The sequence below is a fragment of the Penicillium cosmopolitanum genome (genome assembly GCF_028827165.1).
Source record: "Penicillium cosmopolitanum strain IBT 29677 chromosome Unknown utg000006l:49.0-5199605.0:1.0-5204138.0, whole genome shotgun sequence".
NCBI classification, from domain to species: Eukaryota; Fungi; Ascomycota; class Eurotiomycetes; order Eurotiales; family Aspergillaceae; genus Penicillium; species Penicillium cosmopolitanum.
The window spans coordinates 3,627,702-3,643,316 of NW_026622676.1; the positions used below are offsets into that span (position 1 = coordinate 3,627,702).

Genomic DNA, 15,615 nt, shown 5'->3' on the forward strand with positions numbered 1-15,615 from the left:
CAATATCTGTGAAGCCTCCTACTCTGCATCTAGTCCTAATGAGGCTATCTCCGGGCCGGTGGAGTTCTAGAGCACCCCTTGCGCTGAAGTCGCGTCGGCTGCACCAGCGATGTATCAGTCCACCATGGGCTGATAACCCAAGAATCCTATACCTCAAGGTAGTTCCGATAACGAGAGAATGGATGATATCCATTGGAATGCGTAGGATAGAATGGATCCACTCTGATTACCTACAATTTGTACACAGTACGGAGTAGTACTCCGTACTCCGCAAGATTATGTAGATCTAGTACGGTACTTATGGAGTACAAAGTTCCAAGATTCCAATTTCCGAGATGTCTCATTGGTGGGAATAGATAAATAAAACAAAGAACTTGAACAATCCAAATTTATGTACATACACAACTTGAAACCAAGAAGCCACATTCGATCTGGAATTCCTTTTTCATCCCAGCTCTCTTGTGTGCCAATGGCCAGGTCAATTCAAAGAGCAAAAACGCTTCATCCACAAAGATTGACATCATGATTATTTTACAGCTTGGCCTTGGCGCCCTCGAGGAGCTCCGCACCAGCGCCGGTGATGGCGGGCTTGCCAGTCTCGACAACAGTAGCCTGGAAGAGCACGGTGTTGCCCTCCTTCCACATCTCAGTCTTGAGAGTCTGACCGGGCAGCACGACACCGGCGAAGCGGACCTTGAGGTTCTTGTAGGCACCGTACTTGGCGAAGACCTGCTTGGCCGCAACGCCGAGAGAGCACAGACCGTGAAGGATAGGGGTCTTGAAGCCACCGACCTTGCTGAACTCGGGGTCGATGTGCAGAGGGTTGCGGTCACCGTTCAGACGGTACAGAGCAGCCTGGTCCTCGGAGGTCTTCTCCTCGACAACAGCGTCGGGGGCACGCTGAGGAGCCTTGTAGGCTGCGGTGGCACCCTTGGGGCGAACAGCGGTAGGCTTGGGAGAGCCACCGAAACCACCGCTACCACGGATGAAGACGGTCGACTCGTTGTAGAACAGATCCTCGCCGGTCTTGGCATCCTTGGTAGTGTAGCCAGCGACGACCAGGGCAGCGTTACCCTTGTCGACGACGTCAATGAGCTTGGGGTAGGTCAGGGTGTTGGCAGTGGTAGGGATGGGGAACTTGCGGACCTCCATGTACTGCTCACCGTGGAGCAGCATCATGGGAGAGAAGTCCTTCACGATATCATCCATGTTCCACGGGGTCTGGGTGTTGAACCAGGGGATCACACCGTATGAGGGCAGAGCCTGGAAGTACTCGCTGTTCTCATACACCAGAGGCAGGTCAGTGCGCTTGGCACCCAGGCTCAGGTTGTAAAGGATAACATCACGGTCGGTGTAGTCGAAGGCGCTGCCCTCGGTGGTGAGAGACTTGGCCTTCTCGATGTTGGCCAGGGTCTCGTTCTCACCGCTGCCACCGGCGCGGTTGGACATGTTAGCCATGATCTTCTCAGTACCAGCAGAGCCATCCTCGGGGTGGTCGGCACGGCCGTCCTCGAAGTTGGTGATCTGAGGCCACTTGGCAAGGACCTCCTCGGGGGTGAGCTTGACGTCCACGGGGAAGCCGTGGCCGCCAGAGCGCTGCCAGCGGGTGCGGCCAAACCAACCGCTACCGCACTCGAACAGACCCTTGGTGGAGGGTTCGGGAGCAGCGTCGGAGCTCAGCAGAACAACCAGGGGAGCAACGTAGTCGGGCTTGAAAGCCTGGACCATCTCCTCGGGCATGATGGTGCGAGTCATGTTAGTACCGGCGTTAGGAGCGATGGTGTTGACCTTGATGTTGTACTTGGCACCCTCCATGGCGAGAGTGCGAGAGAGACCCAGGATACCGAGCTTGGCGGCGGCGTAGTTGGCCTGTCCGAAGTTTCCGTAGATACCGCTGGTGCTGGCAGTGTTGACAACACGACCGTACTTCTGCTTGAGGAAGTAGGGCCAGGCGGCCTTGGTGACCTTGTAGGTACCACGCAGGTGAACGTTGATAACGGAGTTCCACAGGTTGTCATCCATGTTGGTGAAAGCCTTGTCACGCAGGATACCGGCGTTGTTAACCAGGATATCAATGCGACCGAAGGCATCAATGGCGGACTTGACGACAGCATCACCGTCCTCACAGTTGGCCTTGTTGCCAACAGCCTTACCACCGGCCTTCTTGATCTCCTCGACGACATTGTCGGGGTTGACGAGATCGTTCACAACAACGGAGGCACCGTACTTAGCGAACAGCAAGCAGTATGCGCGACCCAGACCGGCACCACCACCAGTAACGAGAGCAACACGGCCCTTGAAGTCGGGCTCCTGAGCCTTAGGGGCGGAAGACAACTTCAGGCCATCCTCAAGGTAAGCCATGAAGTCAGCGGGGCCAGAGGGGTACTCAGGCTTGGAGAAGTCGTTGACATCGTTCCACTTAGCGGCCAGAGCTCCGGGGGTGAGGGAGTCATCGGTCTTGAGCAGAGCACCCTTGGATCGCTCCCAGCGGAGCTTAGCAACGTGGCCACCACCGACCTCGTAGATGCCACCGCTCTCGGTGGTGTTGGAGGAGTGAACCAGACGAGCAACAAGAGGAACAACCCAGTCGGGCTTGAGGTTGTCCAGAACATCTGGGGGCATCACCGTCGCGGTCATGCGGCTAGCAGCGATGGGGGCAATGACGTTGGCGATAATGTTGTACTTAGCACCCTCCTTAGCCAGAGTCTCGGTGAAACCGACCTGACCCAGCTTGGCGGCCGAGTAGTTGGCCTGGCCGAAGCTACCGAAGAGACCAGCAGCGGAGGCAGTGTTGATAACGCGGCCAAACTTTTGTTTGCGGAAATGAGGCCAAGCGGCACGAGCGCACTATTTGAAGAATAAATAGATCAGTACTGGCACTCTGGAGGAATCTTCTTTAAGCATCTATGGCTTGCTTACCTTGTATGCGCCGTAGGTGTGAACGCGGTTGATGAGGTCCCAGTCCTCGTCCTTCATGTTCTTGAAGCTGATATCACGGAGGATACCAGCATTGTTGAGGAGAATATCGATACGGCCGAAATTCTTGACGGCAGTCTCAATGATGGCCTCACCGTTCTCGACGCTGTCGTAGTTGGCAACCGCCTTACCGCCAGCGGCGCGGATCTCCTCGACAACGAGGTCTGCGGCCTTGAGGATGTTAGCGGATGCTGGGGAACACCAATATTGTCTTTCATAGAAATTTACATACCTTTGATGACTTGCCGTCACCCTTGTGAGAACCACCGAGGTCGTTGACCACGACGTTAGCGCCCCTTGAGGCGAAGAAGAGGGCATATGCCTTTCCCAGACCGCCGCCGGCGCCGGTGACGACGACCGTCTGGTTATCAAAGCGTAGATCGGACATTATTTGTGTATGATGAGAAGTCCGATTCAAACAGTTCTCAAAGAAAGCTCGAACTGAAGGGAAGAGAAGAAGGGGAAGAGGGGAGTTTAAGGATGAGCTCGGTCAACCGAGAGCTGGGGCAGCCACAGACCTCGGCTCGTTTGCGCTGTAAGAAATGGGGGGAATTACCTTACATTACACGGTTGCTTCACATGCCGACTGCCGGCCACCACTACGGAGGAGTCCGCAGTCGAGTATTCTAGTAAGGAGAAGGTAATTGATACTTTTTTCTATGCCGGACATTTCATGCACTGTTCATGGCCCTTGACCCATCTTACATCTCCTTTTTGGCTCCCGTTTATGCCATTTTGTTCTGTTTTATCCATACCGAGTCCCGCTGACTCAGACATGTGACAGGCAACGTCATCGCCATGTGCTTGCAACACTGTAATCAATGCATGATTTAATCATCAATTAATATCTAGGTCGACTATTTGACACTTTTGGAAGCATCCCAGAAAGACCATGGATAGTGAAGTCTTCTCTACAGCTAGATTGTCTCGCCCGATAGAAGCAGTACACCCCTTAATGTCTACCCCGCGACCCCAGATTCCAGATTCCGCCCGATCGGACAACTTGCCGGCCACTGTAGCCGATAGAATAAAACTAGCATTAGCCCGTCAACCCCATAGAAACATCCCCCTTCAAGGCAAAACCACCCCACAAAATGCCGATAATAGACGACAAGTCACAACACTGTATACCTTTTCTGCTCGAGCGTCTCCGCGCCCACGCAGACCGTCATAAAAATAACACCAATGCCGATACCCCGCCATTCTTCCTAGGCCTCAATGGCGTGCAGGGCGCCGGCAAGACGGTGTTGGTACGTTGAACTCCGACCGGCCTATCTCTCTCTCTGATACCTCGGGACGGCTAGTCGGTCTACTTCCTACCCTGACCTGTCCCGAGCGATTCCCCGGTCTCCATGCTATGCTCCATACTCCTCCTCGGCGTAGTGCCATGCAATCAATGCAACTAACAATGACCCGCAGGTGTCAACATTACAGGATACCCTCCGTGCCGAGCCATACTCACTCTCCGTCGTGACCTGGTCTCTGGACGATATATATCTAACCCACGCTGATCAAGTCGCGCTCGCACAAGCTCACCCAACAAATCCCCTTCTCCAACACCGCGGCCAGCCATCAACCCATGACCTAGCGCTCGGAGAGAAAGTCTTCGCCTCACTCGCTGCGGAGCTTCCAACCGCCATCCCGCAGTATGATAAGTCTGCATTTGCCGGTCAAGGAGACCGAGTGCCCGAGTCGCAGTGGGAAGTCGTGAATGCCGAGGGACAGCAGAAGATCAAGGTTGTCATCTTTGAGGGCTGGTGTGTTGGGTTCCGGCCGCGGGACGATAATACCCTGCGCACGCTCTGGGAGGATGCAGTGAGGCAGAAAGAGAGTGGTGATTATCAGGGAAGATTGGGGCATGTCCGGTTTGAGGATGTGAAGACTGTTAATGAGTCGCTGAAGAGATACAATGCTTTGACTGAGTGAGTTTGATCCCCTTTCGGGGAATGACTGAGTGTGGTTATTGAATGTGGCTGACTTCTAAAAAGCAAACTCGACGCTTTGATTCATATGTAGGTTGATGACGGTGTATATTGAAGCGGCGTTCAATACTAATTTCTGGACTAGCGATGCGCAGAATCTCCGATTCGTCTATGAATGGCGTCAGGAGCAGGAGCGCGGTCTGCGTGCCACTAAGGGCACCGGCATGACCGAAGATCAGGTGAACCACTTCGTGGATGGCTGTTCGTATTATACTTTCCCACAGCTTGCATGGACACAATACTAATTGTACGACAGATTACCCCTCCTATGAACTCTTTACCGATACACTCCGCGGGGGTGTCTTCAAGCCTACCCAGAACACCTCGACATCCGAATCCGAGTGGAAGGATCGCCAACTCCGACTGGTGGTTGACCGGAACAGAAGGGTCCAGGAGGTGATTAAGATCTGATCTACCATTTGAGGTTCTAAATTATAGATGTTAGATGGCTGCTACTAAAGAAGATTGGAGCTTTTCGAGTCGAAGATACACCAGTCAAATTATATGTAGAACTTGATGACTATTAATGTACTGGTAGGTTCTAGATGCAACAGGTTAACTTGAAAGGCTAGGTAGGTATCGCATTTATAGGGCATGGGTATCGTTGATAATTTGGCACCGGCAAATCCTCCAATCTATCTGCCTTTCATTTGCTCAATCTGTAGTGCCGCGGTACCTGTGTAATAAGTTTCAGGTATCTGCGCCATGACAACATGTGGTGGCTCGATTTTTGTGCTCCCACATTGTCAGCCACTTCAAGCCCCAAGGTGAAGACGATTGGGCTAGTTGAAGTCGTGTTCTTCGGGTTGTCGTCGGTTTAAATAGTTTCATTCCTGTAAATATTGGTGGACTTAGGAACCGGTGACCTGTTGACCTAGTTGACCGGCGACCATTCTTGCAATTCGGAGCTGGTTTATGCTCGGTCTAAACGGCGGAGGACTTTTGGCCGTGATTGGAGTTGGGAGGCTTGATACTCAGTTTAGTGGGAATCCTTTCATCCACTGTCATCCAAGAGGTTCTGCGGCGACCAGTACTCTTTCTCCGGTCCCTGGGCATCCACCCAAACGAGACCATCCGCCACAAGATCGTCAATCACAGTTTGTGCGCGAGCCTTTTCCCACGTGAGATTAAGTCGCAGCATTGAAACGCTGACAAAGCCCAGGACCTGAATAGCTTCAAGTACCGTGGCCTGATCAGTATTTAACTCCTTCGGAATTGATCGAATATATTGTTTAGATCCAACGCGGACAATAGAGAAGCCCGACGCTAAAGGTTCAAGGGAACGAACGGCCCGAAGGATATCATCTCTATAAGAGCAGAGTATTGTTAGTGACCCGTAGCGCTCGGCAGGTACACCTATGGTGTGGTAAAGGGGAAAGGTGATCATACTCTGAAACCTCAAGCCCACTTCCAATTGCTTTCCCCTTACCTACCCGGTTCCGACATTCTTCGACGCCAATAAGTCCACCATTCTCAGCTCGTGTCTCCCGGCAAAGTTCCACAACTCGCACAGCAACTTCGAAATAGAAGTCATTCATATCCCCGCCCATAATCTGGGTCCAGAAGCTGCCTCCCTCTCCTAATCCTCGGCGACTATTCTTGCCCTTAACATTGCTGGCGGCTAGTGGATCCACGCCTATAGTATTACACATGCGCGCGAATTCAGCGCGAAACGTTGGGTTGGACTTGATTGTTGAACTGTGCTCTAGGGCAAAGGTATGGAGCAACGATTGGAAGACCGAGAGCTGGGTTTGGAGCGAGGACAGATGGGTGGAACGAAGGTTGGCGCCATGGGTGGCATAGGATTGAGTTGCCTGAGTTCGGTTGGCAAAGGCACCCAGCCCAACACCACGACGAGACATGCTGATGACCAAATAGAAGTGTTGTTGTTGCCAGTTGCGGAGACACGCGGGGTCCTTCCTACTTGAATGAGGTCATCTGACCGCGAAGCACGAGACAGCCCTAATCACACGTGATATGCGTCGATAAGGGTAAGGTGGTCCATATTTGGTTAGCTTGTTTGGTGGTTACGCTAGTCCTTTCATGGTTAGTGGCATCCACCCACACAAGCGAAATCCTCTCTTTTCTTCGTTCGAGGGAGTCGAACTTTTTCTTCCCGACAACCTCGCCGACAGCCATCTTCGCGACGACCTTCACAATGGCCTCCGTCACCACGTATGATTACCTTCCTTACTGATTGATTCAATCTTTCGAGATTGTGAGGTTGCCGGTATAGTCGTCCTTTTCTCGCTGGAGATGCTACAGTCATCGTTCCCGACGATGACTGCTGGGCACCAGCTCGATCCTTCCTACACCCTCTTCCTGCTCGATCGATCCTTCGATTTGCCTGTGCGACTCCAAGTGAACAACCGACAGGAAAGGGCGACGGAGTCTTGAGGTTGAAAGCTATGATGGCCTTCTCTTCCAAAACCATTGTTGTTCAGCTTTTGCAATTCCACACTTCGATGCGGTAACAGCAGTCATTGTGCATGGAGCGAATAGCGTCAACGCATACTTCCTGAACATCTGTTTGGGGTATTGTCGGATGAAGGCGGACATGGAAAAATCTTTGTCGGGTGGTTGAAAATTTTCTGCGAACCTTGTTGCTGGAACATGCACATCAGTAGCGGGACTTCCCTTTAGCACCAAACACCCACAAGATACCATAGCCCTCACTGATCAAAGACATTTCGTCGAGTTATGTTTTATCCTATTGCCTTCAGTTCGAGAATGTGGCGCTATGCTGCAGTTCTTACGCTCGGCGAATTGTCTCAAGTCATTGTTACTTGTGCGGACAGACTGTACTAACCTGCCCCAGCTCCGTCCCTACCCAGGACCATGTCCTCGTCCCTGAGACTCTCCTGAAGAAGCGCAAGAGCCAGGAGGCCGCCCGCGCCGAGCGTCGTGCTGAGGCCGAGGAGAAGAAGAAGGTTGGTTTCCTCTCCCCATGCATTTTTCGCATCTTTCCTTCCCCACCCACACCCTTCTCCAACTATCTGATGACAACACCAACCACGCGACTAGACCAAAAGGTCGATGCTGTCGCATGTCAACCATCTTTCGGGTCTGATCCTGTTGATGACACATACACTTTGTCTTATCACCATGCTTTTTGGGAACCTCTTTACTGACTCAGTATCCCATAGGCCAACAAGGAGAAGCGTGGTGTTATCTTCAAGCGCGCTGAGTCCTACGTCAAGGAGTACCGTGACGCAGAGCGCGAGAAGATCCGCCTCGGCCGCGCTGCCCGCCAGGAGGGTAACTTCTACGTTGAGGATGAGCCCAAGCTGGTCTTCGTTGTCCGTATCAAGGGGTATGTTCTCACTTAATCTTTACTTCCATCTCATTCCCAAGCACCTGGCTAACCCACCCTTCAGTATCAACAAGATCGCTCCCAAGCCCCGCAAGATTCTCCAGCTGCTGCGTCTGATCCAGATCAACAGCGGTACCTTCATCCGCCTGACCAAGGCTACCCAGGAGATGCTGACCATTGTCAACCCCTACATCGCCTACGGTTACCCCAACCTGAAGTCCGTCCGTGAGCTTCTGTACAAGCGCGGTTACGGAAAGGTTGACAAGATGCGCATTCCCCTGACCGACAACCAGCTTATCGAGGAGAACCTCGGCAAGTACGGCATTGTCTGTATGGAGGATTTGATCCACGAGATCTACACCGTCGGCCCCAACTTCAAGCAGGCCAACAACTTCCTGTGGCCCTTCAAGCTGTCCAACCCCAACGGTGGTTTCCGCACCCGCAAGTTCAAGCACTACATCCAGGGTGGTGACACCGGTAACCGTGAGGAGAACATCAACGGTCTCATCCGCCAGATGAACTAGATTGTTTTCTCTTCGGTAATCGGGGGATTCGGTGTGCGCTGGGTCTAGAGGCCTATCCTTTGGATGGGTTGCTTGTCTCTTCGTCACCAATAAAAATTTTACTTTTAACGACGTTATTGTCATGGGTTGTTTAGGCACACAGGCTGTGTTTTCTTTAGTCAATTAGCGATACGGTCTGGGATTTCCGGTAATTTAATGCTTCAGACAACCCGAATTGCATTCTTCCTTGTAGTTAATTGTAGTCTACGTACTTGATCGAATCCCACTCTAGTCACGAGGTCTCCACAGCGAGCAAACAAAATTGGACTCCAAATATTTGCGGCCCCAGGCAGGATTGTGGTTCGTTCAAGTTGGCTGCCCAGGTGGACTCTTGCGGGATCCAACCTTGTTCAAGTTGCTTTCGATGTTTGAAGTTCTTTTGGCGCTACTAGTACTATCTTGATTCTTGGAGGACAGTTGAATTCAAACCGTCTCTTCAAATTTCCTGGTTTTAAAATTCATACTAGTACTTTCAAAGCAATCTTGAAATATATTCCAGCCCTGCCAGTGGAGTGCACGGCGGTCCGGTGCTGGTACGTCGTCCACCTTCCACCTGGATAGATATATATTACCTAGATCAAAAGCTGTCATAATATTTCAGGAAATTCACAGCGACAACACAGGTAGCCCAATAAGACTTTTAGTTATAATCCAGTCAGGTCCTACCAAATACTAGTACTAACTAGTAACTCCAGGTTAAATTCGAGCCCGAGTCAACTTTCTAGGTCGGAGGCTGAAAACCCCAATAGATAACTTGGACTCTCTGAACAAACGCATCATAGGTAGCTACTAGTAGTACTTGTAGTAGGACTCTGGAGCAAACTGACCAGGCCAGAGTTTGCGGGCATAAGGCTGAGTGAGGCTCTGCAACGAGGCATCCATGGGGTCTACTCACTAGAAGGTACACTAGTTGCAGTCGAATTCAAGATATTTTAACTGGAATAATCTCGTATTCCATATCCAATTGACTGTTGAATTGAATACCAATTCGGCTGTCAGATTCGGTAAAGTTCAAGTTTCTAATCTTCGAATGGCTTGCCCGCTATGCGCACTAGACAGTGAATATACAAGGTGAGGACAATCATCAAACTAGTATCTGCACCTGCCTCGTATTCCGAAAAGGAACCTCAAAGCCACGAACAGGAGTTTTAAGGCTGAGGGTTTCATTCTAGCCAACAAAATCAAAACACGAGTAAGATGTTGGAGCTTGGCATATGTATCTCGTAGCGCCCGCCGTAAGAGGCCGATAAAACACAGCTCTGGGGGCTCCTATTTTAGTAGCCAACTGCAAGTGGTCAGCGCTAGGGGCTGAGCGAGCAAACTGCATAGAAAGTCAGCTCGCGCCGGGCTGCTTGGGCATTTGATACAGATCACTTTTTTCCATCGTAGCGGGATTTGCTGAAAACTATAAGATGATCTACTAGGGCTCTGAACCGAAATTCTTTCAGCCTTCAGGTCTCAGACCAGAACGGACCTTTACATACTTTATAACGAGACCGCAGAAGAAACCATCTACATCCTGACGATTTGCTCCCCCAACTGCACCCTACGACCCGGAGATGCTGTGGTGTTTGTCAAATCGCCAAATACCCGAGGCACTCTAGATATCATCTGGAATGTTTATCAGTTATTTTGATTTGCACTTGGTCGGTCCTCCATTTAAATGTTCCAATCCAATCGAGCCCTCGAAATTGGAAACAGAAATGCGCCCGTGCACTCTATCGAACGTTTTGGAAGGGCTGTTGGATGGTGGTGAATATCTTATCACCTGAATGGGCCTTTGTGAAAGCTCTCTGCGACTACAGCGCAGTATCGGCTGTGAAAAACTATTTCGACAACAGTAAGAAAAAACAGGATATTCCATGGACACAGTCCCATATTTATTTCGCAAATATGGGCGGCTTTACTGTGAAGTTTGACGACGCCACTGCTCCCGCACCTCTCCAAGACGAAGGCAACCGTGATACGGATGATCCAGGGATGTATTCTTATCCAAATCAGCACCCGCAAAACCAAGTCACTCACAGGAGAGACCGCGCATCATCCATACGTAAATATCTGAGCTTCGCGTCTTTCGCGCTGGATAGGCCCGATTGACTGGAAAGAAGATGAAATCAACTCGAGTTCAGCAGAAACGGCCCTCCTTGAGTCTTCGATAGCATCTTACGATCCTGGTTATCGCGACAGTGTTAAATCCCTCAAAGCTGACATCTGGGTGCTGGATGGCAAGCAACTATATCAAGCGTGGGAGTACGGCATCAGAAGCTTCCCGCAGTCACAGAGGGCGATATATCCGACAGAAACAAAGGCGACATTGTTGTAAAGATGGTCGCCATGGGCCAGATCTTGTGGGTTATAATCCAACTCAGCGAACGGCTCTATTCAAAGCCCCCTACCAGCCAGCTTGAAGTTTTGTCATTTGCTTTCGCTATATGTACAATTTTCACTTATGTCTTGCTGCTGGAAAAACCAAAGGACGTTGAAACCTCAGTTATCATACCCGCTAGGCGCTACGCCAGTCCATGGGAGATTGATCAAATTGCAGAAAGTAGACCCCTTACTTTCATGGTCAGCAAAAACTCACCATGGATTCCAAATCTCAGCTTTCATGATATGCGGAGGACCTCGTCCGGAAAGCTCGGGGGATCACTTGCTGGTGTGGTATTTGGGGCAATTCATTGTGTGGCATGGAATTTCACATTTCCAATTGAGATCGAACGAATTCTTTGGCACGGAAGTGCTATTGTGACAGCGATTGCATACCCGATATTTGTTGGCATATTGTGGTGTTCAAAAAGATTCCCAGAATCCGAGTCTAGCATGGATAAATTGGATGGGCATTTTGTCTTTTTGTTTAATAGGCATGATTATGATTATATCGCGACTTTTCATCTGCGTTGAAGTTTTTCGATCCTTGGCTTTCCTGCCACCGAGAGCATTCCAGGCGACCTGGACACAGAACATTCCTCATATAGGATGAGAACTTGGTACGATCAAATAAATGATTTCAAGTCTTCTTTGATTCTCTACCACTACTTCCCTTTCAACAAGTACATACCTATCCTCTCTATAATATGTAGTCTATATTACGAAAAAAGCAATGCTTTCTAACCATTTATTCATTTCATTTTGAATCATGACCAGACACGAGGGAAACTTAACTCGGTCTAGAAAACGGCATGAGAAAGAGACAAGAAAAACAACCATGACAACGGGGGGAAAAGGAAAAAAGGAAAATGGGGAGGAGATTCAGGAGAAAAAAAGAAGAGTTGTTTAACAAAAAAATGTGAAAGGGCATGCCATTATATCAAAAGAAAAACAAACTCCCTTTTTAAGCCTTGATCGCACCACCCAATGCACCACCACCGAACTGCTGGCCACCAGGTCTCCGCTCGCCGCCAGGGAAACGGGCACCGCCGCGACCACCGCCGCGACCACCACCGCGACCACCACGACCACCGCGGGCTCCAGGGCCCTGCTCGCGCTGGAAGGCATTGGCCATACCCTGAGTGCGCTGCTCGAGAGTCTTCTCGTTGGACTCGAGCAGACCCATTGACTTGTCGGCGAGGGTAACAATCTGGGACTGGAGGCGGGAGAGCTCGACGCCCTTGCGGAAGATGATGGCGTCGTTGACTTGGTCCAGGGCAGCACCCAGCTCCTCGTGAGAGATCATCCGGCTGATGATGGCGGTGATCTTCTTGATGGGCAGCTCGAACATGTCGGCCAGCGAGGAGATGGACAGGCTGTCGTAGAAGGGGGCGTAGGTGAAGAGGTAAGTGCGCAGACCCTCCTCTTGTGTCTGTGCGGACAGCATCTCCTTGATCTTCTCGGGTTGCGGCATCAGGTCCCAGATCTTGATGGATGCGAGCATCTCGGCGGCCTTCTTCCAGTCGCCGGCGGCGAGGAACTTGGCGCTCATGATGACACCGTCGCGGGTGTTCTCCGGGGGTCCGGTGAAGACCTGGCGCTCGTTGTAGTCGAGCATGCGGCGGAAGGTCTTGGAGATCATGCGGCGGCGGATCTCGGGGGCGGAAGAGGTCTGCGCCATGAGGGGAACCTCGAGGAACATGCTGGAGGTCAGGTAGATGCACTCAAGCAGCTCCAGGTTGATGTGCATGTGGAAGGGCAGCTGGCGCTGGCGCTCCAGACGTTCTTGCTCGGGGGAAACGGTGGAGTAGCGCTGCATGATAATACCCTGGGCGAGCAGCTCCTTTTGACGGCCGCTACCGCAGATGTCACCGAGAGTGTTCTGGGCCTCGTAGATGAGACCAGCACGGAAAGCGCACAGACCAATTTGGACAAGGGTGCGGTTGAAGAGGATCTGGGTGCTGACGTCAAAGTTGGAGATGTTCTCGGTCAGATGGGACATGAGCATCAGGTCACGAGAGCGGTAGTATTTGTCGTGCAGGGCAAGGAAGTAGATTTGGCAGAGCATCGAGCGGGCACGGATAATGCCATCGCTGTTCTGGAACAGGTAGTTGCAGAGGGTTTGGAGGAGGTCGTCGACATCGCCAGCCTGGGCGCGGGGGGGTAATAGCGGACTTGAGGTTGTCGGGGAGAGACTTCCAGGCGGCTTCCTCGAGGATGGAGACCACTTGGGAGGGCTTGAAGTAGACGTGCTCCAGACGGCGGATGATCACACGGTTGACACTGTCTTGTCGGGAATCATTCTTGGCTCCGGCGTTGAGGACCTCAAGGTAGAGTTGAGTACGGACATTGTTGTTGTACAGCTGCTGCTCGTCACTCAAACGCTCGATGTACTCAGCAGTGTGGGGGTCAATCTGCTGCAGCGAGCGGGTAAGCTCGTCATCCAGACGCTCGATGTAGGAGACAATGCTGCCGGGAATGTGGAAAGTCTCGCCCTCAGCAAGCTGGGGTTGCTTCTCGTCATCCTCCCACTCATCAGCACCCTCAGTGACAATATAGTTGCTGTTCTGCTCGAGAACGGACAGGAGAACACCAAACTCGGTGTTGGCGGCCTTCCACTGCTCGGGGCTCATATAGTTGGCAGAGGCGGAGGTGAGATCGAAACGGGTGGAAATAAGGGTCAAGTAAACACGGATTCGCTGGTAGGGGGTCGTGGAGACCTCCAGAAGCTTCTCCATGGTGCGGATTTGCTCCAGACGGTCGGTGTTCTTCTTTCCTCGAGACTCGACAATGGAGCGCAGGTGCTTGAGGATACTCTCTGCGGTGTACTGCAGGGTCTTTCCACCACGGCCGACGGTGGCAAATCCATCGTCGTCGCCAGCAGAAGCGGCGGCGGCAGCAGCGGCGAAGTTCTCAACCTTCTGGGAGGCAGTGGGCTTGGGCTTGGGCGCAGGGGCGGGGGCCTTCTCCTCCTCCTCGTCCATGTAGGTATCCTTGGCGGCACGGTACTTCTCGATCTGGTCGGCATAGTCCTTGTTGTTCTTCTTGATACGCTGCTTGATGGTGTTGAATCCCTTTTGGTTGCTGGCATTCATCTTCTTGTTGGCGGACTTCTGCTTGGAGGCGGCCTCGTTGATGAAGTCTTCGAGGTCGGCAACGGCCTTGACGTAGAGCTTGGGGGTGGGACCGGATTGGGCGACCTTGATCATTTGGCGGTTCAGGCTGTCGAACTCTGTGATAGTCTGTTGTTAGCGTCGACTTCCGTATGGCTTCATAGGGCCCCTTGGGGTGGGGGACCACTGTCGGTATCCTATCATCCAACAGGGCATCCATCCTCGAAACTCCAAAGTGACACTCACCAGTAGAGATGACGGCCCAGTCGTTAATCTTTTGCGCATTCTCGATCAATTTGATGGTGTTTTCGAGACCCTCCAGTCGCTTGTCCTTAGCACTCTTGACGAGGGTGACCTTCTCCTCCTCCTCCTCGCTCTCACTTTCGGACGCATCCCTCAGGAAAGCGTTGGCACCCTTCTTGCCTCCCTCCTCGCCGGAGTCATCGGAATCGCTGCCGGAGTCATCTTCATCTTCGCTGGACTCCTCCTCGCTGCTCTCCTCCTCAGAGCGCTCGTAGACATCCTCTTCCTCATCGGAGGAGCTGGACTCGCTGTCGCTACCACCACGGTAGAAGAATCGCGACGACATCGTGTATTTGATTGATTGCACGAAGGCTAAGGCAGATCCTTCTAAAAGTTGACTGGAGATGGCGGGCGAGAGCCACACACGAAAATTAAGCGAGGGGCTGACTAAACCCAATTGGGTTTAGCGCGGGAACTATGCCATGGGGACAAAGAATATCATTTTGATACAGAATAATTAAAACATACTAAGTTTTGATTATGAATAGTTTTACTTATTTACTACAATGACAAACAAAGTTGAGAAAAAGTGAATGCAAATATATGTATAGTAACTGACATGCACTCCACTCCTACAGGAGAAGGAGGACATTCGCCATGACCCGCCATACCTTACATGGTCCTTGTCGAGTCATCTCAAACAAACCACCACCAGAAAAACGGATCCAAATTTACGAAGACAGGCAGCGGGAAATGAGATCGTTCTTTCATACTCCAGGCTATGCCGAAAGAAGAGGGAAATCAGAAGATAAAAGCGTAACAACCATGTTCATCGTCGATCGATGAGTAGACAAACGTAGTAGGGGAAAGAAAAACGAAAAAAAAAGACGTTACGCGAAACAGACACGTTGAACAATCATTCCTGATAAACATCACCACACATACAGCAATAAACACAACAGAGAAGAAAGTGGCAGTAATATCATATTCATGCATTGGAAAGAAATCGACCACTCTTGGGTCGCATCTTTTTACCGGCGGGAAAGGGACCGGGGAAA

General features: G+C 51.4%; 6 protein-coding genes across 6 annotated transcripts; 3 read left to right on the forward strand and 3 right to left on the reverse strand.

Moving 5' to 3' along the window:
- Positions 1-531: 531 nt before the first annotated feature.
- On the reverse strand, positions 532-3,364 carry mfp (putative peroxisomal multifunctional beta-oxidation protein (MFP); the record flags this gene model as incomplete). Its single annotated transcript, XM_056630512.1, has 3 exons — positions 532-2,847; positions 2,920-3,147; positions 3,209-3,364. 3 exons carry the CDS (start codon positions 3,362-3,364, stop codon positions 532-534), a joined length of 2,700 nt encoding a protein of 899 aa, XP_056489814.1.
- Positions 3,365-4,070: 706 nt separating this feature from the next.
- On the forward strand, positions 4,071-5,369 carry N7509_005876 (TDA10 family protein; the record flags this gene model as incomplete). Its single annotated transcript, XM_056630513.1, has 5 exons — positions 4,071-4,226; positions 4,396-4,898; positions 4,965-4,988; positions 5,044-5,159; positions 5,215-5,369. The coding sequence occupies 5 exons, from the start codon at positions 4,071-4,073 to the stop codon at positions 5,367-5,369; spliced, it is 954 nt and encodes a 317-aa protein (XP_056489815.1).
- A 583-nt stretch (positions 5,370-5,952) lies between these two features.
- N7509_005877 (ESCRT-II subunit protein SNF8) lies at positions 5,953-6,820 on the reverse strand (the record flags this gene model as incomplete). The annotated part of the gene is made up of 2 exons (XM_056630514.1): positions 5,953-6,314; positions 6,388-6,820. 2 exons carry the CDS (start codon positions 6,818-6,820, stop codon positions 5,953-5,955), a joined length of 795 nt encoding a protein of 264 aa, XP_056489816.1.
- A 296-nt stretch (positions 6,821-7,116) lies between these two features.
- On the forward strand, positions 7,117-8,795 carry N7509_005878 (60S ribosomal protein uL30; the record flags this gene model as incomplete). Its single annotated transcript, XM_056630515.1, has 4 exons — positions 7,117-7,133; positions 7,777-7,888; positions 8,105-8,271; positions 8,336-8,795. The coding sequence occupies 4 exons, from the start codon at positions 7,117-7,119 to the stop codon at positions 8,793-8,795; spliced, it is 756 nt and encodes a 251-aa protein (XP_056489817.1).
- A 1,932-nt stretch (positions 8,796-10,727) lies between these two features.
- Positions 10,728-11,157, forward strand: N7509_005879 (uncharacterized protein; the record flags this gene model as incomplete). The annotated part of the gene is given in 2 exon segments (XM_056630516.1): positions 10,728-10,884; positions 10,898-11,157. 2 exon segments carry the CDS (start codon positions 10,728-10,730, stop codon positions 11,155-11,157), a joined length of 417 nt encoding a protein of 138 aa, XP_056489818.1.
- A 1,008-nt stretch (positions 11,158-12,165) lies between these two features.
- Positions 12,166-14,903, reverse strand: nip1 (translation initiation factor eIF3 core subunit c; the record flags this gene model as incomplete). Its single annotated transcript, XM_056630517.1, has 3 exons — positions 12,166-13,375; positions 13,398-14,433; positions 14,561-14,903. The coding sequence occupies 3 exons, from the start codon at positions 14,901-14,903 to the stop codon at positions 12,166-12,168; spliced, it is 2,589 nt and encodes an 862-aa protein (XP_056489819.1).
- Positions 14,904-15,615: the final 712 nt, after the last annotated feature.